Source organism: Leuresthes tenuis, unplaced genomic scaffold (genome assembly GCF_036924035.1).
Source record: "Leuresthes tenuis unplaced genomic scaffold, fLeuTen1.0.hap1 SCAF_10, whole genome shotgun sequence".
NCBI classification, from domain to species: Eukaryota; Metazoa; Chordata; class Actinopteri; order Atheriniformes; family Atherinopsidae; genus Leuresthes; species Leuresthes tenuis.
In genome coordinates this window covers 5,188,567-5,213,372 of record NW_027325364.1, presented here as the reverse complement: position 1 = coordinate 5,213,372, position 24,806 = coordinate 5,188,567, and the positions used below count along the sequence as shown (strand labels likewise).

The 24,806-nt window shown below is 39.2% G+C and overlaps 2 protein-coding genes across 4 annotated transcripts in view; one reads left to right on the top strand and one right to left on the bottom strand.

Moving 5' to 3' along the window:
- The window catches only part of agmo (alkylglycerol monooxygenase), a 61,699-nt gene extending 49,361 nt beyond the window's left edge, over positions 1-12,338 (top strand). For all 3 annotated transcript variants that reach the window (XM_072393661.1, XM_072393662.1, XM_072393660.1), the window contains one exon: positions 11,412-12,338. In XM_072393661.1, the coding sequence (XP_072249762.1) occupies positions 11,412-11,492 (81 nt within the window). In that variant the 3' untranslated portion in view covers positions 11,493-12,338. The remainder of the gene's footprint in view (positions 1-11,411) is intronic.
- Positions 1-24,806, bottom strand: part of tmem106ba (transmembrane protein 106Ba) — a 470,787-nt gene that overhangs the window by 210,708 nt on the left and 235,273 nt on the right. The gene's annotated exons all lie outside the window — the stretch shown is intronic.

Sequence of the window (24,806 nt, the reverse complement as noted above, 5' to 3'; positions counted from 1 at the left end):
ATTTGTTGGTAATTGAGCTAATGAACAACATTTAAACTGATTTAAGTCATTAATTACCTCTCATAAGGTGAGCATGTCTGTTGCTGCTGATCCAATGTATTGGCCTTTTTTTTTTCCTGGTGAAGGCATCTCACCCTCTGAGACCTTCAGCTGTTCCACAGCACAGAAATGATTTTCCTCTTGAGCTTGATGTTGACCACCTGTACACTTTTTGGTAGCCTTCTCTGTCATAAAAGTCAAATCCCCAAACAAGACTTTAAGGTCCAGTTCCTTGCAAATTCAAGCATGTGCCTGTACTTACAGTCGTATAATTTCCATTAAACTTGGCTTGCAGTCCACATGAGACTGCAGTAAGCCCAAACTAGTTATTTCCCTCTTCCTCTCCATTATTTCCATGTAATTTAAAAAAAAATGAACACGTGATACATAGCAAACATATACTGTATATTTGATTAAGACAACCTGTGTTTTACAAAAGAATTATAGTAGCTTAACTGGATTTTGTAGCTGCCTTCCTGTCGGTTTGCTCACTGAAAACCCTACGATGTTGGCGAGCATTGGCTCCTGTACGAACAAGGTCATTGTTACAAACAGCGATGGTGTGTCTGTCTTTACTGAATAAGACCTTGCTCTGACTCAAAGTGTTTACATTTTGAGGCATCCGAAAAGTCAGTTATCTATCCTTGAAATATATAATGTGGTGTAATCAGAATATGGCATTTTCAGCATGCGTTGATTATATGAAACTGTTCTATTTGTTGGATAGCATTGCATCACAGGATTGGAACTGCACGAAGTGGGTACTAAACTGTACAGTCTAGGGCAATGTATCATTTTCTAACTCATAAGCATTAGCAGGTGGGAGTGAAGTAGAAAAGTAGGTAATTGCAGAAATACAGAAGTAGAAAATTGAAAGAGCTGTGGAAAAGATTATGCAGGTTGCGATTTGAAGCAGCAATCTCTCGACAGCGTCATGACAGGAGTGGAAATCTCATCAGTAGTTAGACTGGAGTTATATATAATTTTTAGTTTTTACCATGAAATTTTTATCTGAACTAGCATATACATATTTTTTCCATTTGTGATGTGATCATGTTGTCATTTTCTATGGTATCGACACATTGTTGGCCAGCAAGGGGCTGCAGTGGTTAGCTGCTTTCTGGAGACAAGAGGATCCCTGGTTCAGTCCTTGGGTAGGACTCCAGGGTCTCTACTTTCCTCTCAAAGACCTAAAGAAGTACCTTTGTCAAAGCACCCGATTGCTGTCGTCATACCATTCTGTCTAATGTCATCACAGCAAATTCATTCTATACATATGGGCTTCAAGGTACACTGCTTTGCAGACTAGCATGTTGTTGTCAATCATTGGTGTCGACTGAGAAAATGTTATTCTGAAGTGTTTAGTTTCACAAGGACGAATAGGTTAAAAAGCCCCAGTCTCTGTCCCCATTGTGACGGTCCAGTTTGAGACTGTAATACATGAGCCAATAAGTCCTCCATCTGAAATGGTCATATTAGTAGTTTGTTCACGCCGTCTTATGCGTCTCATAATGGCATACTGAGTACCACCCCAACAAGTGGCAGAGGGTCAATAAGGCTCATATGAGCAAGTCCATATCAGAACAGACGTCATTTTTAAGTGTTTTGTTTAAGAAGCCACAAAGTCCTCATAAGGAGGAAGGAGAGGGGCCTGGAGAAAGCATTTCAAGTACTTCCAAGAGCTTTCAACCATGAGCTTCTGTGTGAGATCAAAACCGGGATATCAAAAACACAACAACTCTTCATTAGTTGCCTTGGTTACATGTAAACACAACACTTTAGAACTAAACTTCGACACTTACTGGTTGTCAGAAACATAACTAGGTTAAGATTATCAAACAATCATGGTTAGAGCCAAAGCACCCATCATGAATACCCTTCACACGGGTTGTTCTCACGACCATTGGAGGCTACATATTATTTGGACTTAATTATCTGCCTGCTTGAACAAATAAGACGTGGGCATGTTTTGGGGAGGACGATCGTCTTGCATGGACACTTTTTTCAATTCCTTCGTTTGGATTTATTCATTGCTTTCTTTTGGATTCAGGGGCTGTTTCCAAATCATAGGTACTTTATTCATTTTTGACAACTTTGATTCCTGGCTAGGCTTTGGCACTTCTAGTACGTGGTTAAGATTAGGAATGCAATCAACCTGGTTTGGTTTAGTAAACCATCATGATTGGGGCTGAAATACAACATTCCTGAACACTATTGTAACACTTTGTGGCACAACTTTGTTGACTGCCCGAGTGACACATCAACAGAATTACTACTGAACCAGTAAGTACGCCTGTTAGGTTGTGGCCCATATGTCTTAGCCGGCATGCAGAGCAGGAGCACAAAGTGGAGGGAAAAGAGGCTTTCATCCATTGCCGTGAACAACAAATGTTTGTCAAGTTATGGACCTGCTTAAGTGAGGAAACAGATGAGCTAAAATGTGCAGAAAGTACTTTGTATGTTGAAGATTTAACATTTTAATGGAGGCCATCTCTTTAGGGAATGATGTAAAATGCAGAATTTGAGGTTAAAAAACCATAACCAAGATACTGACATGAAGGTCCAACCTCCCTTTTCAAGTTTTTTTTAAAAAATTTTTAATCAAAGTAAGAGTTTCAAACATTGACAGCACTGTTCACTTCTCTTGATGTGGGATCATCTGTCTCTTAGATGCCTTCAGCAGCTTACAGGTACAGAAAATGTTATATAAAAGTCTTCCTCAGACTGCTCTTGTTGGTCATATCCTGCTCTGTGAACCCAAGACCTTATTCTCCCTGTCTGAGGCTGTTACTTTACTTGCAAAGGCATCAGTAGAGTTTGTGGTCTTACAGTGACAGATTTCTTCCTCTCTGAGGTCCTGACCTGCCTTTCTGAGCAGACACTGTTTTCTTGTTGAAATAGCAAGTTAAGCCCCTCATGCTCTTTGTGCACACAATATATTTACCTCTCCGTGGGAGCTTTATCTGCCCTCTTTGCCTTTCTTTTTCCCACCAAACTCTTGAATGTTAAACTATTGTCTTTGCTGATTTTCTTGTTCTTTGAAGAGAAGATCTGATCCTGTTTCAGATTTTCTGCTCATTGTCTTAGCCAAATAAACGGAAATTGGGCAATAGATCTGTTTACCAGTTTTGCTGCTGTGCCAGCACTTTGGCCCAAGCAGACAGAGATGGACATTTTTCCTGATTGCTGAGCTGATTGTCATTGATTAGTGCCTCCTTTGACTATCCAGAAAGCCACACATGTGGCAGGAAAACAGAATGACTTCAAGAACAGTTGGCCCCAAACTCCACAATAGGATTGTACAACAGAGCCTACTATCATTTTTCTAAATATCAGTGGGTGGATTGAAGGAGTTGGGGAAAGATACACCTCTAACAGGCGCTTGGAGACACATTGATCTGAACTTCTTCTCAGAGGAATCCATTGAGCTATATCACAGCCGACCCAGACGTCTCCTCTTTGCTCCATTAAAACACAAACCCAGGCTTCATTTTGCAATAGCATTTGTAGCCTCCCGTCTGTTCCACGCACATTGTTTTGCTTTTATCCCCTGTTGTGAACTTTTGCAGAATATCTTACCTCATGTATTTCCGCAGGCTAGTGCGTTCTTCTCCACCACTTTGGCCACCCAGGGAGCAGTGGTTAAGGATGAGGTGATGACTTCTCATATTGAGGCTGATGTGGTGCCAAGTTGCTAAGACGTGAAGTGAATTGAAGACAAAAAAATGAGCATCCTCTGGGTTTTAACGTATGTTTTCAATGTGGCGCAGTCGCTGTTGACCTAACGTGATCCTCTAGGAGACACATGGTACATGACTGCAAACACCAGATGTCAGAAGAAGAAGTCTAAACAACTGTAACATTCTAAATTGGCATATCATCAGACCACTTTGTGTTTTGCTACACTTTCACATGCAGCAACTGCTGTTTTACATGTGTTTTGTCTGGCTGCACTATGTCTGTCAGTCTTTGTGTGTGTGCGTGGGACTGTGACTGTGATATTTCTCATGGCAGCATTACAGATAGTGCTACACTGAATCTCTGGTGGGACGTTAACCTGCTCAGCATATCCTTCCTGAGTCTGCACAGCACAGAGACTGTATATCTGCTCATAATGAACAGACAGGAAGTACTCGGCATGTGCGTGTGAACACTGCTGACAGAACTTTTTCCACATTTTAAACTTAAAATGGATTTAAATTAATATTTATTTCTTCATCAGTCGATACATATTTCACAATGGCAAGGCAAATGTATGGAGTGTTTTTGTAAATGTAAATAAAAGATTAGAATATGTCATTTATGTAAGTATTCAGAATCTTCCCTTCGTGTTTGGTTGAAGCAGCTTTCACAGAAATGTCTTCTTGGGAATGAACCTAAAAGCTCATCAGGCCAGAGGATTTTTCTCATCATGTTCAGACTTCCAACAGGCTGTTATGTGCCTTTTAGAAGGCACATTAGACAAATCAAGCTTCTCAAAACTGGACTAACATACCCAGATAATACTGTTGGAGTTTGTTTCCCTCCTGCATGTATACGCTCAGGTAGACTAAAATGGTAAAGTGTAAGTGCACATTAATACAGCTGAATTCTCATCATTTGTTTTGTCAGACGCTTCAGAAAGTGTAACTGAAAAGCAGCCCATTAAGATTATATGTCAATTTGTGGTTGCTTGAAGCATTTTCAGGCTGTCACTTGATCTAATGAAATCCAGACTTTATGACCACTGACAAAATCACCATTCAAGTAACTTAAATACATCTGTATACTAAATTCAGCTATGCCTACATGTGTCCCACAGGGAAAGTTAGAGGTATGGGGATATCTTGAACGTTTACTCACACAGTTCACAGCTTTGTGGCATCTGGGAGAGGAATCAAGTTATTAACAAAGTATGTCTTGTTAATAACTTGATTCCTCTCCCATGCATGTTTACTGACGCTGTAGCTTGACTCAGCTGTACAGCTAACCATGCTGTGTGAGGATAGGCTTCTATTGGGCCACTCTACCCTAAAGGCCTAATTGGTGCTGACTGATGGTTGTTGTCCATAACGTAACCCTGGATCTGCTTTTTAGTTACCTGTCCGACAGAAGGACCGCACACAGGTGGTGGTTTAAATCTTCTTCCATTTGTTCATGGATGCTTTTGTGCTTTGTGGCACTTTAAAAGCTACATAAATCTTTGTGTATCCACATTACTATATAATTGCAGGGTTTTCACACTTGCATACAGATTCTGAAACTGTGAGGCCTTATGTAGACAGATGTTTTGCACCTTTTTGTGCCCAAGGCTTTGATCCAAGATGCACTGGAGAAGCATCTTGCGGACAAATTACAGAATTTAGATGCTCAAGTGAGAGTGTCACAGACAACAGTTCTGAATACTTGGTTGGTAAATCTGAAAGCTTTCACCTCTTTCACTGTGCAGTGTGTAATGGAGATGAATAAAGTATTTTTCTATTCTACTCTATTCTGTGCATGGAAAGGGTTACAGGCCATCTACACAGACATCTGTTGCACAAACACACCAGGCCTTTGTTGCCTACAGTCCATCATATTTTCTCACTGACATTGGACGGTCATTTACTTTTAATGGGATGACATCTCATGTGGTCGAGTGGAATTCTGGGTCCATTGCTTCGCTTTGCCAGGATGGTTTGTGATGGAAAGAGTTCAGAATTTTCAAATGGCAGCCAAGGAGCCGGCCAATCAGATGGCCTGACTGATCATTTGTCTGATCTCATGACTGATTGTTGCTACAGTTCCAAACATCAGGCGCACCACCAATAAATATTAACACATCACATTCATGTGAATCCTCAGCTATGCAGTACAGCATAAGTATCAAATATAGGAATTGTAGAATTATCCTAAGACACATCCACTTCTTCCCCTTGGCCCTATTCTGCTGTTGTAAAAGGCCACCTTTCATTTTGGTAATGGTCATCTAGCCGTCCAAATGACCTCTGACAGCTAAAGGGCTGTATGACCACTGCTCCTTGATCCCTAAAAGAAAATGGACTCCTTAACTCTGCAAAACATAGAGGCAGGGCCGAGGGGAAGAACTGGGACTGGGCGTAACACGAAAAGAAAGAATAACTTCATCTATATGAAAATGCCTCGACCACAATAGTTAACACGACTGTGCATTCTGCAGTTTAGAACTAGGGTCAGGCATCTGTGATGGTACAACTACAGAACTGATTTATATTCATGCTTTTAAGGTTTGAAATTTTGCAGCGAGAAAAGACGCTAAGCAGAAGTACTACTTACTATCCTGTCTGGCAGTTTGCTCAGTTGTGAATGATGTATTACATATTGTTGCACTTTGATCCATCCACACAGATGTTTTCTTTTACCGTAAACTGCCTTATTAGTGTGTTGCTTGATGTGCATCTCTGTTAACCCTTAACCCAGTTGATGTTTTTGTACCTGTTATGGTAACCTGTTCAGTTATTGTGCTTACATAGCGCAGTGCCACCTAACTTAAGACTAATTATTCAGCCCATTATTAAGTCAGCTTTAGATACTTTGTGGAGTCTTTAATCTCTAAACTATAGTAACTGAAGCTGCTGATAGATGTGGGGGGATAAGAGGGTTACACTGGAAGTACTCAGCATGCATACAATTATCTTAAACTTTTACTCTTCACTCCATTTTGCAAGCAGTTACCGCTCTACTTAAAACGTGTATCAAGGCATATAATGCAAAGTCAAGGTCTGCAGGTATTTTTGAAGGTTTATATCCACAAATTCTTCAATGTTCAGATGTAGCATACTCCACCCACCTCGCCTGTGCAGCTACTTTAAAACAAAAAACTGAATTATTTTCCAATACAGTTCAGGCCAGGTCTGGTGGACTGTAGGCAGCCATATGGAGAGGGAGCTCTGGAAACATCCCACTGCAGGTCATATATCACGCGTCTGACAGCAGCCATTCTGCCTTGTTTTCATTTCAATCACGAGTGCAGCTGCGTTGGAGAGCAGTGAGACTCTGCAATGTTAACCCACTGAAGGCTGGAAGGCTGTTACCAGGGGCACCAAAGTGCACCTTGGGAAATTAAACCCATCTCCTTTATGCTTCATGTCCATCAACAGTACAGAAATGCACTCATTTTAATGTAGTACAGATCCTTTAGTCACGGGAAAATGGTCAAACATGTTTGACTGTGACCTGAACAGAAATAATATTAATGAAGATGATACTTTTTACAGGGTGCAAAAGTATCCTGGGGCTTTGTTTACTGACAATTACCCGTTCTCTGAAAAACATTCAGACCAGGTCCACCATAAATAACGGGGAATTGCGTCAAATAGTTGTAAAGGAAGCAAAAGAAGTGTTTGCTCAAATCATGGGGAAATCTTTGCTCTTCTATGCAGGGGTTAGATCATCATACACTCCTCATGAGTAACTCACAAAACATCACATCTTAGAGTTTGGCTTCTGGACATTGGAAAAAACTGCCCGAATTTTTACCTAAAGGCCAAAACCTGTTAATGCCCTTTAAGTGTCTATTTCATGTGCTTTACACAAAATTGTCAATTGTACTAAATCCAAAGTTCTGACTACTTTAAAGTATTAGGTCTTCGAGTGGTGCAATTATGCAGCAGAGGTTCTGTAGGAATCAAGCTTTTTTTTTTAGAAAGAAGTTATCCTTTTAGAATGATCATATCATTTAAGAAACACTATCATGAATAATTATTGCAGGACTTCTTTTCTTCTTCTTCTTTATCTAATAAACTGGGAACTTTGACAAACTTGGCTCCACTTGAGCACAACACTTGATTCAAACTCTAGAATATGACTACTTTTTAGCCAAAGGTTGGTCCCACCTGGCTACAAAAAGGTCAACCAAAAAGCAGAGAAAAACTACAACAACCACATGCTTATGTTTTTTTTGTGTTACTACTCTTTACAAAGTGCCCTCTGCCCAGAACCAAGTGAGTGTGAGTCGATCTGCTGAGTTCTCTACTCTGGGAGGCAGCGCTGTCTGACTGTCGTGCTTATTTGTAGATGATCAAACCTGCTTCCTTCCACTATGTAATCTGTCCCACATGGACTTCCACAGTCTATTATGATATAGCGTAGCAGGAGGATGAATGAGGAGAGATGAACAGAGGAAAAATAGGTGCCCTCCACATGCGGCTTCGATAGAAACCCTTGTCATGTTTTGGTTTTGAGTTTGAGTGAAACTTGATTTGTGAGGTTCTTCCGAGCTTGCACTCAGCTCTCCGCCTCAGAGACAGACACAATGCGGCTTCTCGTATTCGTGATCTTCCATCTGTTTTAACTTCAGGGAATTTGGACTTGTTTAAATTGTATTAAGCGGACTCACCAGGAGGAGCAAGTTGTGAAACAACTTCATTCAGTAATTTTCAATGGAAGCCATGTGATTTTTAACTTCAGGCTATTTCCTGGTTTCCTTGTGAACTTCTACACTACCCACAAGCTGTAGTAAACCTGTTGGAAACATCAACACTAAGAGCCTGAATCACAGTGAAAAACTTCCCAACAGCCTCAGCTGGTTTATTTATTCTATATGAATAACCTTTTTGTTGGGGCAACCCCGGTCAGTTTTTATCTCCATCAAACATTTTACTGCAGATTTGTTTAAAAAGTCATTTCTCTTTACCTGATTCCTGTTGTTTTTCTTAGCAGATTACACATTGTGTTTATGCACAGAAAAGAGAGAGACCAAATGGGATTATTTAATTAGTCATAATAATTATTTATAGTAATTTAACAGGTCGACTTGTTTGTCACATTAATATATAAAAAATGAGCCATTTTTTAAAAAATAGATTGTAGGCTGATGTCTATGTGTGAATCAGCTAAATTATTAGAAAAAAGAAAGATTAAAAAATATGCTTTTTAGTCCAGGGGAAGACACATTTATTTAACTTCATTCAGATATGAATTGACATGATCCAGCTTTAATAACTGCTGCTTGTGTTGTTTTATTCCTCTTTTGTTTGTCTGAGCCATAATCCTCCAACCTTGGAGGCCATGACGCTTTGTTGTTATGAAATTTAGAAAAAATGTTTTTATCAAAAAACAAAAATGTACACATTTTTCCCTCGACCTAAGTTTTAATAGTTATTGTTATCTGTAAGTCTTGACAGTACTGGTACCACAGCTTACTGGTACCGATGACAATCACATTTGTTTTTTAGGGTCGTTTTAATTTTTGGGGGACAAAAAAATTAAAATTGCAATGGTTGTACTGTTATTTTCTCTATGGATATCATCATCATCACCATATTGTCTTTTAACCACAATAACATCACAAATGGAGATTAAAAGAGAAGTGTGAAAAAATAATATATTAAATAAAACAATATTAAAAATGATACTACTTTTAAATTCATGGCTGTACAAAAAGTATTGCTGCGGTTATTTTATGCTTTTGTCTCTGTGGAAGAAAGTGAAAGTCAATCATTAAAAGTTAAAGTTAGAATATTTCTAAGGAGCATTTTAGTGACTCGATTTGATCTGCTGATGACTTTTCAGTTAATAGAATAGTTAAACTTGCGTTCACATGCAAATACACACTCGTAGACTGATAGGAAAACAGTTTTATAATCTACATTTAATTAAATGTAAGTTATCTTGATCAGTGCTGGGCAACGGAGACAGGAAAGCTGAAAGAATCAGAGCCACTTCATCGTTCTGCTCCACAATAGAATACTGTATCTGTATCTTATCGAAAAGATGTGGAAGGAAAGTCGGTTCAACTTTGTACTCCTAAAAGAAAGTATAGCTTGTGCTCTGATGTGTCAACATTTGTGAAAAAAATACATCGGTTCTGATTAATATTGCCTAAAGGAAAAGGTGCAAATAAACTTTTTCCATTGCTTTTTTCTCCGTGAAAGGACTGAAAAAGGAGTGCGACATGTTTTGAATCTTTTAACACTCTCAGTAAGCCCCCACTGGTCCTTTGTCTCATTTATTGTTTCACTCCCTTTGTCTCTCAGCGCAGAGGCTGTCCTCAGATCAGGTAGAAAGAAGTTGAAAGCCGAGAGAGGAGGTCTGTCGGACTCTCAGTCTCTCAGAGGAGAACAGCTGCCGTGCCCAGGAGGAGGAAATGTAGCTTTTTTTCCCATCAGGCTTTTCTGCCTGTGATGGAGAACGTTCTGCTTTTGGCTTGAGTTGCGATGTAGGATGCAGTTTATGGGCCGGAACGCAGCGAGGGTTGGAGGCGAGGGCTGTTTCTGGCAAATGCCGCCTCCCCGAATAGCGAGGTCCCCTACGGTCGTAACCCTTCTGACCCCGTCATGAAGGCCTCAGGAGAGAGGACCCACTCCTTAACCTCTGGGGCCAAGCTGGACATCATCCTGAGGCTGACAGCATCTTAGGGGTCTCCATGTTTTCATTCGAATTACAGATACAATTTCACACCTCAGCTTTATGATGTAACACAAGTGGCACTCTTCATTGCATAGGTTTTTTTTTTAATTTTATTAATTGGGCGCAACAACCCAAGTTGCTTTTCCGTGAAAGCCTTTACAACTTAGCTGAAACTGTGACGAATAAGTGCAAACATCCATAGTTCCATAATATCAGTAATTTAAAAAGCTGTCAGGGTTCTAACAACTGGTACAAGTCAGATTTTCAGCATTTAGCAAGACGTTCAAGACGGTCTTAAAGTGAACATTTAATCTCAGATTCTTTAACTATGAGCATCTTAAAAATCTGTAAAAATAAGTTCCTTTCAAGGGCGACGTGTTAGTTATTCTTTATGTTAACAAAGCTGAAGTGGTTTTCTTTTCTCTTCACAGACCTTTAATTATATGAAATGTTTAGTAGAATGTGGCTTATTTTGAAAAATTTCCCCAAAAAGGTAATTTCAGATTTTTTCTGCTGTTGTGTCGCCTCGATGAGACATTTCTGTCCAACATGGTACAGCTTACAGAAGTCTAAAGGCAGGATTTATTGATGGTAACAATCTTGGAAAAGAGATACTAATTTAACCTGATTCAAAATCTTTTAATGTCTCACATGGGTAGAATTTGGAATGATTAAAAAAACATGTATTCATTTGTATTTTCTGTTGGCCACACACAGTTATTAAGAGAATAATTGACACATCAGCTCATAACAAAAAATTATTTTGGTTTTGACCCTGAATATTTCCAATATTTAAGGGAAATATCCATAAGCACTCATTATTCCATACATGGAGATCATTTAAAATTGAGACCCACTTTGTAGCTCAAAAACGCTTCCACAGGCCAGTATCTTAGAAGTTTGAGCAGATTCTCAGCCTCTCTCATCCATCACCTCTCAGTCTTTTCAGAGTGTCGCCGTCAGGAAATTTAATGCAACACTCCGACATGAAGCTCCTAACGCTCCTCTCTGTTGGTCTTGTCCAGGTCTTTGTCTCCCTCTCTCTGCTGTTCTGGGCCCTGCAGAGCCTCCTTCAGCTGCTCAGCATCAAGAGGAAAACCGACTGAGCCGGCCCAAGAAAACACCAGATGAGTGGAAACTTTGTAAAATAATGATCCACAGAGCATGTTTTTAATCTTTTAAGAGGCGTCCACAAGCTTCTAGTTTCAAGCAAAAGAAAAAGGATTCAGCTTTTGCTTTATCAAAGTGTTAATATGCAACTGCTTAAAGAGGGATTATACCCAAAGCTTTATCATGTAAATGAGCCATTAACCCAGGCAATTTCACCCAATGATGCATTTATTAGGTCATTTTTCTCTCTTTATGAACATCTGCTGTGTCTTTGTTTAAAATGTCAGCGGTGCTGTGACACAAACACAAGTACTGATTTCTCAGAATTGTCTATTATTTGCCGTAAGCAGTTTGAAAACCACAAACCTTTTCTAATATAAATTCAATTCAATTCAGTTTTATTTATACAGTGCCAAATTACAACAATTGTCATCTCAAGGCACTTAAATAATATAGTCCAATTCAAGCCAATTGGAATTCAATTCATTGTAATCATAATCCAATGAAATCCAATGAATTAATTTTAAAATGATTCAATTCATTCATATAGAGCCAATTCAAAAAACAATATCCTAGCTAAGGAAACCAACAGATTTCACCGAAACTTGTCTTCAGTCCAATCTCCCATCCTGAGCATGTCTGAGGCGACTGTGGAAAGGAACGACTCCCTTTTAACAGGAAGAAACCTCTGGCAGAACCACTCAGGAAGGGTGGCCATCCGCCTCGACCAGCTGGGGTACAAGTGCTGCTCATACTTGACCTTTGAATCGCAGTGTTGCACAACTCTGTACAGTCGTTTGTTTTCCATTTGTCATTGTAATAAAACATTTAATTGTTCTTTACCTGCGCCTGTTTGTAATCCCTGAAAAGAAAAAAAATGTATATGTAGAGCAATCAAATTCTAAAAAGCCAGAACCGAAATGAAGGCCGATAAGTTGCGCAGCTTGTCAGCTTTGATTAGGTTTGGAAATGGCAGATTAGAAACAGCAGATGAATTTTTCCTTCCAGCCTCCAGATCGTGTGTGGGAGTGACAAATGGTCCACAGCAGATGGTGCTGCTATCACCGTCTTTAGTCTTCCTTAAACCAACATTTTGTTTTAAAGAGGCATCGGTATTCAGCATTAAGACATTTATTTCAGTATCTAAGTTGAGCAAAAGCTTATTTCAAATGTCCTACAACCACCACAACACTGAATGACAGCTTGCTTGTCCGGGTATTTAGAGACGGCTCATCTGAAAATAGCTAAAAAGTCAAAAATAGTTTAAAGCATATATATGTTTCCCTTCTGATTAAAGTTTTGTATCACCCTCATGGCCCTGAAATAAGAAAGAAATAAGTTTTATCCTATTGTTGTATCTTATTTGGTCAGCTGGTAGCTGGGTGTAAAAGTCAAGATCCTAAAGGTCCATCAACTGGTCTTCTCCCTTCTCAGATGATTACAAATTGTTAAAAGATGAGAGGATGCCACACAGTGGTAAACATGGACCAGTCCCAGCTTTTTTAAGATGTGCTGCTGCCTGAAAAGACCAAAAACAGGCGGTGTACCTGGAAATCTGAGGAACAATCTGCAGAAAGCTGAAGAAAAGGAAAAACAGGTGCTAGAGAAAATCCACAAAAAACTCCAGAAAGTGAAAGAATGAAGCATCCAAACTGATGCCAAAAAATGGAGTTTGTGGAGATCACAGAAAGTCTTGCAGAAAGTCTCGCCGGAGCATTAATCTGTGTTCAAATCGGATGAAACAAATGAGAACATTTTTAATCTTGACATCCAGCAGCTGCAGCAAATGCCCCAGAAAGAAAGGATTTGAGCGACCAGGCAGAGACTGAAAATCATTTCAGAAAGAAAAGGCACAGAAGAGACAACAGGAGGCTGATGTGATCAGTGAGGCTCTTCTCCAAAGATTTGAGGAAGCCCGAACAGTCACAGAGAGGCTGTCAGCTGAGACCCAGATGCTCGTTGAAACAGGAAGTTCTGATCAAAGACGTCTAGGAGCTCACGCACATACTCGATAGAGAGAATCCTCAGGCCCGGACAGAAAACTATGAAAGTGAAGCCTTGGAGAACTTACAGACTTAAAAAAAGAAAGAAAACATGAAGAAAAAGGAAAATTAAAGAAAAAAATTGGCCATAATGAGGAATGTTTTTTTTTTGAGAGGATAGAAATATTCATGAAGACAGTTTGTGTCCCTTTAAAGAGACAGAAGAACTGTTTTGTTTGATCTTTTTTTCAAATATTGTGAAGTTGAATGAATAAAATGTAATATTCTAGAAATATCTACTAGATAAAAAAGAAATCCAGCCCCAAAAGCACAGTTTAACATTGTTAAAGACATATACAAGCCCAACTTTCTCATAATGCAGCTCTGTTTTTTATAAAGTTGATGAGAATTGTTTTTTTTAATTGCATCATTCATCATATTTAAATTAAGCTAGAAAAAGAAAGTTGTTTGCCCAACCAAAAGTGTAATTTTTTACCTTTATTGATTCAGTTGAATCAGTCCCACTCTTTATGTCAAACAAAAGTAAATGCACTTCTACCTCAGCAAAGTTTGTATGCACTTTAGTAATGTCTTCTCTGTGTGTTACAAAAGTATCCTGATAAAATGACTGGCCCATAAGCAGTAAAATATTTGGGCTGCACGGTGGTGTAGCCTCACAGCAAGAGGGTTCCAGGTTCAACTCCCAGCTGGGGCCTTTCTGGGTGGAGTTTGCATGTTCTCTCCAGGTACTCCGGCTCCCTTTAGCCCACCAAAAACATGCATGTTGGGTTCATTGGTGTCTGTAAATCGTCCCCTAGGTGTGTGTGTGTGTGTGTGTGTGTGTGTGTGAGCACCCAGCCACGGGGAGCATGAGCCGGTGTGTTTCTGGTGCCGGTCCCAGGCCCGGATAAATGGTGAGGCTTGTGTCAGGAAGGGCAGCCGGTGTAAAACGTGTGCGAGATCGACTCGCTGTGGCGACCCCTGATAAAGGGAGAGGCTGGAAGAAGAAGAAGTTGTAAAATATTTGATAACAGTTAGACATATTTTCAAAGAAACTTACAGTTGTTTACATGTTCTCTTCAGATTGTTTCAGCATGAAATTGTGTGCTGTTCATCATAAAAACAGTATTTGTAGATCTGTAAAGGACTAATTTGTGGAAATGGGAGGAGCAGAAGTGGGTGTGTAAACATTCATGATGTGGAATACTAACAGTTGGTATTACTCATGCATACTCACTGTCTGCTTATTAAATTCCAGTCGCTTTATCTAATTTGTTTGCTGAACAGATGCAGAAATATCTGTGAACAGTTTGCAGATAGAGCTGATTTGGATGTACAGTATAATGTATGTGTAGCAATTAAATGCTCAAGAAGACATTTTTTAAATATCCTGATGTCACCATCAGTTCAAACTGGAAGAATCATCTGGGAGTAACGACACAAAGGTGAGTTATGAGAGAATTTAAGTAAGTAGACACCAATCTACTTCAGGAGTACTACACTCCTGAAGTGTAGCTACTGGAGGAGATGTTGAGTTAGCGAATAGCCAGTGGAGAATTTTGGCAAAGTGTCCTGGATGATCAGGACACGGTGTGATGGGGAGGAGGAAGGTGGCACAAAAGACAATGTGAATGACAGGACTATATTTAGAGGGTCTGATTGGCTTGGGGAACAAAGGGAAGACGATGTGTTTCTTTTTCAACATTTAAAAAGAGCATCCATCATTTTTCCATACGCGCTACATTGTATTCAGGCTTGCAGGAAGGCTGGAGCCTATCCCAGCAGCCATTGGACAAGCTGCAAAGTACTCCCTGGACAGATCTGTCTCACAACTAATATGACTGACTGTCAGAGGAAGCTGGAAAGAGAATCCACACATGCACAGGGACAGCATGCAAACTCCACCCAAAAAGGCTAAGATCTGCACCAGGATCCTTCCTGCTGGGAGGTGAGAAAGCTAACCACCACACCAGCATGGTTACAGGCAGACATGACACATAAAAACAAAAATGGAATAGGTAGAGAAGGAAACAGCTGCTTAAAGATGATAGAAAATCTCCACAGGTCTTAATGTACGTTCAAGAGGAAATCAGTGTATAGTGTCTTAATGGCCTAAATGTTACAGACATTAATGACGCAGTGTTTTCATTCTGGTGATTTCAACATCTTGCAGTGTGTTGCAGTAGTTATTGAAGCTGTGATCAAATAAAACAAACCTTAAGATCAGTCATGGATACAGGATTTTTCCTCATTAGGGACCATGTCGGAGCCTACATGTAGGAGTGTGTACATTTCAGTCACTGTTTGCTCCTCGCTGTTGTTTGAAATGTGAGCAAATGTCGAAGGAACATCCAGGGAAATACAAGTTAAATATTTATAAAAGCCCTTTTTTCATTATTGTCTGATTTCCCACAGGATATGTAGAGAGGGACGGTGGGTCCACTCAGCTGGTGTACATACCAGATGCTGCACTCTGATCCAGTGGCGTATCAGCATCAGCACGACAGGGTTGTTTTAATTCAACAACAAGGTCATGTTAAATGGATGAATACAGTAATTAACTGTGCTGTTTTATTTCAGGCTGTAAATGAATTGCAGGTCATGTTTTTTCTCTGTGACACATTTATCTCGAAAATGATTCATGACAAAATAAACCTTCATCGCTGAGGCAGCTCATGGTTGCTTTAAACTTCTCCCTCACTGCTCATTATCACTTCTACCTGGCCTGTGCACTGGCTCAGGGACAAGGAGGAGACCCAGTAACTGCACGTAATTCACAGATTTCAGCCAGGCCCTCACCCCAAACCAAGAATGAAGGCAGACGTGAGGGAACAAATCTTCTCGTTCAACCGTCCCAAAGGCTTCCAGCAGCTGGTGAAGCCGGGACACCTGCGGCGGCAGCACTGATGGGCTGTGGTGACACAATCTGCACGTTCAAAGGTCTGAATGCATGTGGGAATCATACAGGAAAGATGATCTTCACAGCTTTTACGTTTTGCAACAAATCGTATTTTTCTGTGAATTCTATTCAGTTTGTTCTTTTGTCCAAATCCATTCTAACAGAGTTCAGTGTGTCATTCTGTACAGAGGGATGGAAAGAAAATGAGGGATAGTTGGAAAGGTTTTCATCTCGGTGAATGCTAAGTGGGGTTCCTCACCCTTTTTCTATTCACTGCAGTTAGCGGCTCTTGTAAATGTCCTGAGTTGCACAGCTATACTTAGAGGCTGGTTTTGTGGTTGCCAGGTGATGGTAAAAGGACGCATTCAGTTTGTGTCTGACTCTCATCACACTTTTAGGATCGTAAAGATCAGGTCTGTGTGCTCACCTTCAGCGACAGATATTTAATGATTCTCTGACCAATATGCAGCCTATAAGCGGGCTGAGAATAAGCTTCTCAGGGAAGAGGAAATATTAGCTTGATTTATAAAAAGTTTCAGTGATTGATAACAAATCTGCATACACTAACATATTGTTCTGTAACTTTTTATGGTTTTATTTCTTTAGGAGTAACGGTGGTAAATGGAAAGGTGAAAATAAAACTGTATGGTTGGTTATTTATAAACGCCTGATTGAGACACTTAGCACAGTTTTCTGTGTGCCACAGATAAAGATCAGGCTTTAGGTTCTCTGGTTACTTTGTTTCAAGCCTGTTAAGTTTACCATGAGTCTCTTTCTGTTATTGATTACTGACAAAACTGCTTAAAGCGAGCTGAGAGTCATTTTTCACAGCACCAATGGACATTTTGTGCCTCACCTGTACGAATCTGAGCATTATTTTTATGTTAATATAAAGCTTAAATAGCTCTGAATATGAGGACAGTAAATCATGGCAGGTTTGTACTTGTAGCTTTATTAACTGAAACTGTTTATCATGAACTAACAACATTAACTGAATGTTCTAGGACTGTCTGTGAGATTAATGTTTCTCTCATCGTACCCTCTACTCTTTAATGACCTGTTGGCTTATTAAAGCGATAAACACGCAGGTTGAGAAGCGGAAATATTGATCCCAGTGTAGCGAGATATGGCTCTCCTCCTTTCATGAAATCCTGACAATGGGCAGCGGGAGAATTCCGCCCACGGCTTCACAGAATGAAATGAGGAAATGTCACTCAGGACAGAGGATCAATAAGAAGCCGATGAGAATTAGAGTTCTCAAATGGGTATAATGGAAGAGGGAACAGAAGCAAACCTGCAGTCGTTTTGTTCTTTGCAGTGTAAGGGCAGTTATTTAGAAATGTCCACTTATTTAAGCTCTTAACTTATCTCATAAGTAACTAACTGACATGCCTGTAAAACATTTCAAATGGAAGCTTAGTAAAGCGGGTGTGGAAAATGAAGGAATATTCAGATGACCTTAATGCAGCTTTCTGCTTCGACTGAAGAGATACGACCTTTAAACAGGCCACGAATACATATCTTGATGTGATATTAAAGGCAATATATCGTAATACAGCAGAGCAACGTGCTGTGGAGTAGAAGATGATGATACGTCATATTTTTAGTTGGGCTGGCAAGGTAATGTGTCAAAAAACATGTTAACGCAATCTCCTCTTCATCACCATTGATAAAAATTCTAGGTCATAGTATGAGATTTTATTGTGGCAACATTATATAGAAGGATGAATCCTGGACTCACCGCTGTCATTTTTAGCAGCTCTTCCCTCACACCTCTCACTTTTAAATCTCAGAAAACCATATTTACTAGCGATAACTGTGGAAAACTGGCAAAAAATCTACTAACTTAAACGGGAAATTTAGCCAGGAAACAGAATTATTAACCCAAACAAAACAGTGCCGTCATTCATACTGATGTTCTTGACATAAAACAGTTGTTTTACTCATAAAAACATTTTTAAAAAGCAAAAAAAAAAAAACAATGTTCTCTTCAAGAGGAAGCAAACGGGACAGTCAGTCAGAGAGATCTGGGTGCAGAGAGGCTCACAGTCAGAGCTACGTTTGTTGGTCCTTCAGCAGCATTCTTACATATGGAGCCATTTAAACTTTTAGAAACATGAAAATGTAAAAGGTCTCGTGCTGAATCGTGTGTTTGGTGGATGCAGAACTGGGAGAAAATCAGAGGCTTCAAATGAAAGGGATGACAAAACCACTGAAGCAACAGCAGAAACTTCTCTTTACACTTCCAGATACTTCACGTGGCTCGTAAGATAACTGAAATCAATCAGTTTTTATGAATACTCTTTTTAGTGTGCCTTTTAAATCACAGGCCTAAAAGTTAGAGTTGAAAATGTTGAATTATCATGTGTTGATTTTTGGTAAACGGTTTCAAAAGTTACCACAGCAACATTTTTATTTTTCTTAAGCTATTTATTTAATTGCATAATTATCATACTGTCATATGTTTTAGAAGCAACCACCACCACTCAAAGAAAAACACATAATTCATGTAATTGAGCGGCATTGTGTTGGTTAGAGAAACCAAACTCCCGTCAGTGTATACAGTAGTTTTGGGGCTAAAGCTTTTGAAAATGATGGGCCAACTCATCTCCCGTGCAACATATTAATTTTTGCAAAAATCACAAAAAATAGCAGGTTACAGGTACTCGGTGCGTGCTTCATCGCGTACTGACTACTTCTTCTGCCACTTTACAACAACAGCAACACCATATACTTGTACTGTAAAACCCAATACCACAGTAGTGAAACAGTTATTATAACCAAAAACATTACTTTCTCCATATTCATACCGTTCTATATCCACATACATCACTTTCATGAACTGAATCATCACAAAAATGCATTTTACTGCATGAACAAATCCCATAATGAACTCGGATCACAGTTTAATAGTGATTTTATCACTTCTGAAATGTATTTATCAAACTAAACCCTTTTTAATTAAATACTTTTTAACATATTCAACCTTAATTAAATAAACAATGTATTTTACACTTCCTCTGATCACTCAGAAAATCTATAGTGCTGGTCTAACCCAAAAATACCTGTAAGGACATGGTTCATTACCGCGATCGCCATGGACTACGAGTCCGCCATTTTAACTACACGCTGCAGCAAATCACCTGTACAAGCCCTTACACTTGCGAATTTAATCTTTAGCTTGACATCTATTGCATCGTAAGGCATTTATGCTGTATTGCTACTGTTGTCTATTATTTACAACCCAGCTTACCAGCAAAATCACAAAGAATAGCAGTTACAGGAGCGTACTCGGTGTGTGCTTCTTCAAGTACTGACGACTTCTTCTACCGACCGGGGCTACTGATACATATGACACCGAGCGCCCTCTGCTGGCGAGACTTTATGATATTACACTTTAATATAGCAAAATCGATATTAACAGTAATTTCTCCAAATGAAAGTGACCTCTAACCTTAAAATAAAATAGGGGGCTACTATTGTTATGTATTCGTTTTTATCATAGTGTCATACACTGAGCTAAATGAAAAGTTGCCTTGAAACATTTAAATCTCCACAGAAAACGTGTTGTTTCAAATAAAAAGTTGGAGAACTAAAACTGTGTCAAAAGACATCCTAAAGAGAAGCAGGTCAGACCTGCCCAAACCTTTGAATTGAAAGGTGATAACAGGAAAAGGTGATGGTAAATTTAGACTCTACATTTTGATTAAATTCTATCTTTTTATCACGCATATATGGAGTTTCGTTATATGAGCACTTCTGCTTTCTTAAGGCAACAGTTGGTGAAGTTTTTTTGTGCTCTAACCCTTTACATGGCAGATGGGAAGAGTGAACGAATGTGATTTGCTCCCTAAGAGCCACAGAATGTTCCACTGACTCATGCTGTTATAATACTGCATAGTTCAACACTCTGCATGGGGACATGGAGAAGTTCTGCTATACTCGTTTTCACAAATGTGAGCGCATGTAATAGACCTGACAGAAATATGGGCTGATGTTCTTTCATGAAGTTATACCATTTCATCTGTCTGTCTGTCCTCTGGTGCTGGAACCACAGGATGCTGTGAATGACTGAACCAAAACGGTGCAACACAACTTGAGTGTGTCACATCTGAACATTTAAAAGCACACTTAGTGTTCATTATCATGGCAACAGATAGAAAAATCATGAATCAAATCAGTTGGATTTCTTGATCAAAATATTTCATAACCATTTAGTCCTATATGTGTGTTACGTAATTATCAGGATCTCACTACAAGATGACATTTCAGAGAAGTACATTGAGTTAACTCGAGTTAACTAGTGAGTTAATTCGAGCTAACTCACTTCCAAAGACTACTACTTAGTCATGTATCAACAATCCACCACTATTTCAGCAAATTATTTCTTGGTTAAACTTTGGTTAAAAAAATGCCAAATGTTTAGTTTTTAGCTTTAGTTTTTAAAAAAAGACAAAAAAAAAAATTCAGTTTTCTCTAAGTGCTGTTTTACTAAAAACAGTTAATTTGCCCTTGACCAGACCAGTATTTGCTAAGAGCTTTGGATACAGTAAAGAAAAGATTAAAGTTCAGTTGGAATGAATAAGCAGGTTGCAGCTCGTGATTCAAGTGGCCCCACTCACTCTACCCCCTTTACTGTCTACCCACGGTCAAATAAAGGTCACTGGTGTAGAGAGAAAGAAAATGCCAAATGTATTCCTGGACACAATTACTGGCACTCTAAACGAACATTTGGTTGCAGAACCTTTGGCAACAGTGATGGCCCCTGAACATCTCCCAGATCCGTCCTGAAGCATCGGATATCCATCCTCGTATCCACTGCTGACAGTTTATATTGAACACTGACAATCAGACACGTATTATTTGTTACTTAGCTGGACAACTAATCAAAAGAAAGCAAATAGCTACAGCCAGCATGTATTTGCAATGATTAACTTTTATTTTAAAGTATGAAAGCTTCTCTCTTAAGTTGCAAGAATTGATTCTTTTTTTCAAAATTCTGAACAAATCTGTTCTTATAATTCAATGACACTCAAATAATAATACAAATAATAATGCAACTTTGAACTGAAACTAACAACTGTTGGCAAGATATCAATAAAGTTCATAAACATCATGGATAAATAACCCTGGTTTGTGTGTTAATAAAATAATTGTTGTCCAACTTGTATTCTGTCTCTTTTGTTATAATGGTCATTATTTCCTATGTTACATTTTCACATTTCATATCATTTTTCTCCCCTCTGAAACATGCACTGTTAACAGCTTTCAAGCTTGAGCTGTCGATACAGATATTCATACTTTCCTCGTTAAATGAAGCCAATTTTGGGATGCTTTTTTTGTTATATTAATTGCTCAACGTAATTATGTGAACACAACAGTTCTAATGGTGAGTAGCAAATGGTCATGAGATTCTTTTAACCTAGTGTTCTGCACAACAGTATCGAAAATGCTAAACATCAAAGCATCCCGTATTTTTGTCTATAATTTCAATGTTAGTATATCAACAGAGTCATTTGGCAAAGAATCACACATTTGAAATAGTTGCTTTTTTTGGAAACTCGCATCAAATATCATGATTTTTCCTAAAACATTGAAAATGTTGTTTAGAAGCTTTACTGTTAGCTATGTTTACCTCAACATGTACTTAATAGCACATTTATTGTGTATATGAATGCACTTTGGGAAGATTTGAGTAAACAAGTCCTTCCAGAGTACAGACTAAAAAGTTCAAGCGGGGGAAAAGCCCCTTTTCTCTAAAAAATCCTATTGGTGCAAACTGGTTTCTGCCCAGCAACATATATTCAGCGAGAAAGCCCCAGCTGCTGTTTTTTCTTCATGTCTGCATCAATCACGCCTTAGCCCCTCAGGCAAAGAAGACTCTCAGGGTCGGGATCCATGATGCTACAGCAAGGACATTACATAATGGTCCCATTATGATTACATAGTGTTCAACTGTTCAACTCCAGGCTCCACACTCTCAGGCTGCTATTTATAGCACTGTGGATCAAAAGGTGGGGTAGAATTGATGTATGTGCTCTGGACGGTTGGGCGGGATGTGGTGCTGGTGGTGACAGTCGTATGACCTCAAGGGAAGTTTGACTGGGTCTTGGAAGTTGTAAAGTTGATTTGTATGGTGGCATCTTTATTGCAAAAGCCATCTGCTCTCAGCAGTGATTTCAAACTGTGCTACTTCATGGAAAGTGCTGTCAGCAGCAGTGCATCAGCGTTAGCAGTTTACAGGATAATGTGCAGAAAGTGAACACACGCGATGTTGATTTGCTACAAAGCAGTGGTCATGTTTTGAAGTAATAAGGCCTGACATATTGTGAATAAGTGAACACTTTTTTTTCAAGCCGACTCCACTACCGTTGAAGCTTTTATATTTGTAGTTCTACTTATAAGCTCTCACCTGGGGGGCATGAGTTGCAATTACCCACCATGTGCTGTGCAAAACTCACCACCCACACATCCAAAGAAATCCAGAGAAAAATGGAATGCCTGCAGGGAGCAGCCCCGTGATACCAAGATTAAATAGTAATATGTCCCCTGATGTCTGTCATCCCTCATAAGATGTTGTTCAAGAAGCGAGGTGCAACTTCGCTTTCACTGTTGCTGATGCTGGGAAAACTTGAGGCTGATGCGTTTTGGTTCCAAATTTAACCATTTCAATGCACAAATATTTAATCACTAGTATTTCTGTATCAGTACAGTCTGTCTCGTGAAATATGTGAGAAAACTGAAGTGAACATTGCTGCAGAATGAAACTCCAGGGGTTAGATGCATAAATTATGCATTCACACAGATAAGGTGAGCACTTTTCCCTCCATAAAAACTGCCATTTATAAAGGAGGAATCTGGAGTGAGAATTTGCAGACCTAATTCATTCTTCAGACCATACGAACACACATTTATAGAGCAGCTGACGTAGAAATTGGGGGTGACGAATTGTAACATAAAACAATTGAACCAGAATCGTAGGAAGGTGGTTTATTTTTTATAAGCTAATATACTCTTTTCTGTACTCTATATATTGGAGAGTGCTATGAATAACTGGAGGTGCATCACGGCTGTGTGCAATGGCAGTGGCCAACGTTTACTGTTGGACTGACCATCCTGAAACTGACAGGATTAGCTTGTAAATGCACATTCAGCAAATATCCAATAGGTCGCTGTCTAAATTCATTGAGAGCCATTAAGTTTTCACAAGAACATTTTTTTTTTGCCAATCAAGTACTGAAAAGTCAGAGTGGGAAATATTTTAACACCCTAAAAGTGCAAGTTTTCACTCAAAGGATTTTTCTCATGCGAAAGGGTATTCAAAGGCTCATTCAAAGATAATATGATGAAGAGCCAAAATACCAACTGTTCTGCTGTTTTTTTGTTTTATGCATATTGCATGTATTGTTTCACTGATATGAAAGGAAAAAATGGCTGGAACAATCAGCTATTGACTAGCGGCAGTTTATTCTTGTTACATCGTTGTAGGTATCAGCCCAAAACTTCACATTCGGTGCATCCTTCCTGTTTTAATTACAAAATTTGAAAATAAACTGATATTCTATGTTGTCTTTAATAGGATATATAGGAAGACTGCATTCAACGAAGTATCCAAAGCCCGTTTTCTAGAATATTTGTTGAAGATTTGTGGTGTCACTGCTGCAGGCCACATCACAGCGTAGTGTGGTCGAACTGTCTTTTACTAAGTCCTTGAGAATTTTTCCAAATGTCTCTCCTTAACCCCATCAGGTTTTCAGTCCAAGTCAAGGAAAAAAGCTTAGGAAAAGATAATGGATCATTTTGACTGGACCCTATGTGTCCCTCCTGATCATCTCCATGCAAGGTTTCTAACATACAGTTTATCCATTGCAGATAAAGCGTTTATCAGCAACCCCCCACATGAAGCCCCGCTGCTGTCTTTGTGTGAACCGGTGCCCTCTCATTTGTTAACCTCCACAGGGTTCTCTTTGAACTTAGAGGTGATATTTTCTGTGACATTTTCCATTCAGCGGGTTTTTCTTTTCCCCTTCTGCCTATGAGGCCACCACATAAAATAGACTTCTCTGCTTCACTGATAAGGCTGCTCTTCATCTTCATCTTTGCTGGTTATTTCATTTTCATGCCTGTTTATGTCTTGTACCAACATTATTTTTATCTGAGAAGAATGTCTGCATCCATTCATGGCCGAAGATGAAATCAGGTTCATGTAACTGCTTATAGTTTTGCGACGATCATATTTTCTAGAAGAAAACCAAGAATGTGCACAGCTTCAAATCCGTTAAATAGACTTCACATGGACACTGTTGCCTTTTTTTCACTCCACACAGTCTTTCTCTTGATCATGTTCAGCAGTTTGAAGCATCTATGTAATTTTCTTTTGTGAGGAACAAGGGAATAGACCAGAGCAGAAATGCAGAAAGCAGCAAAGT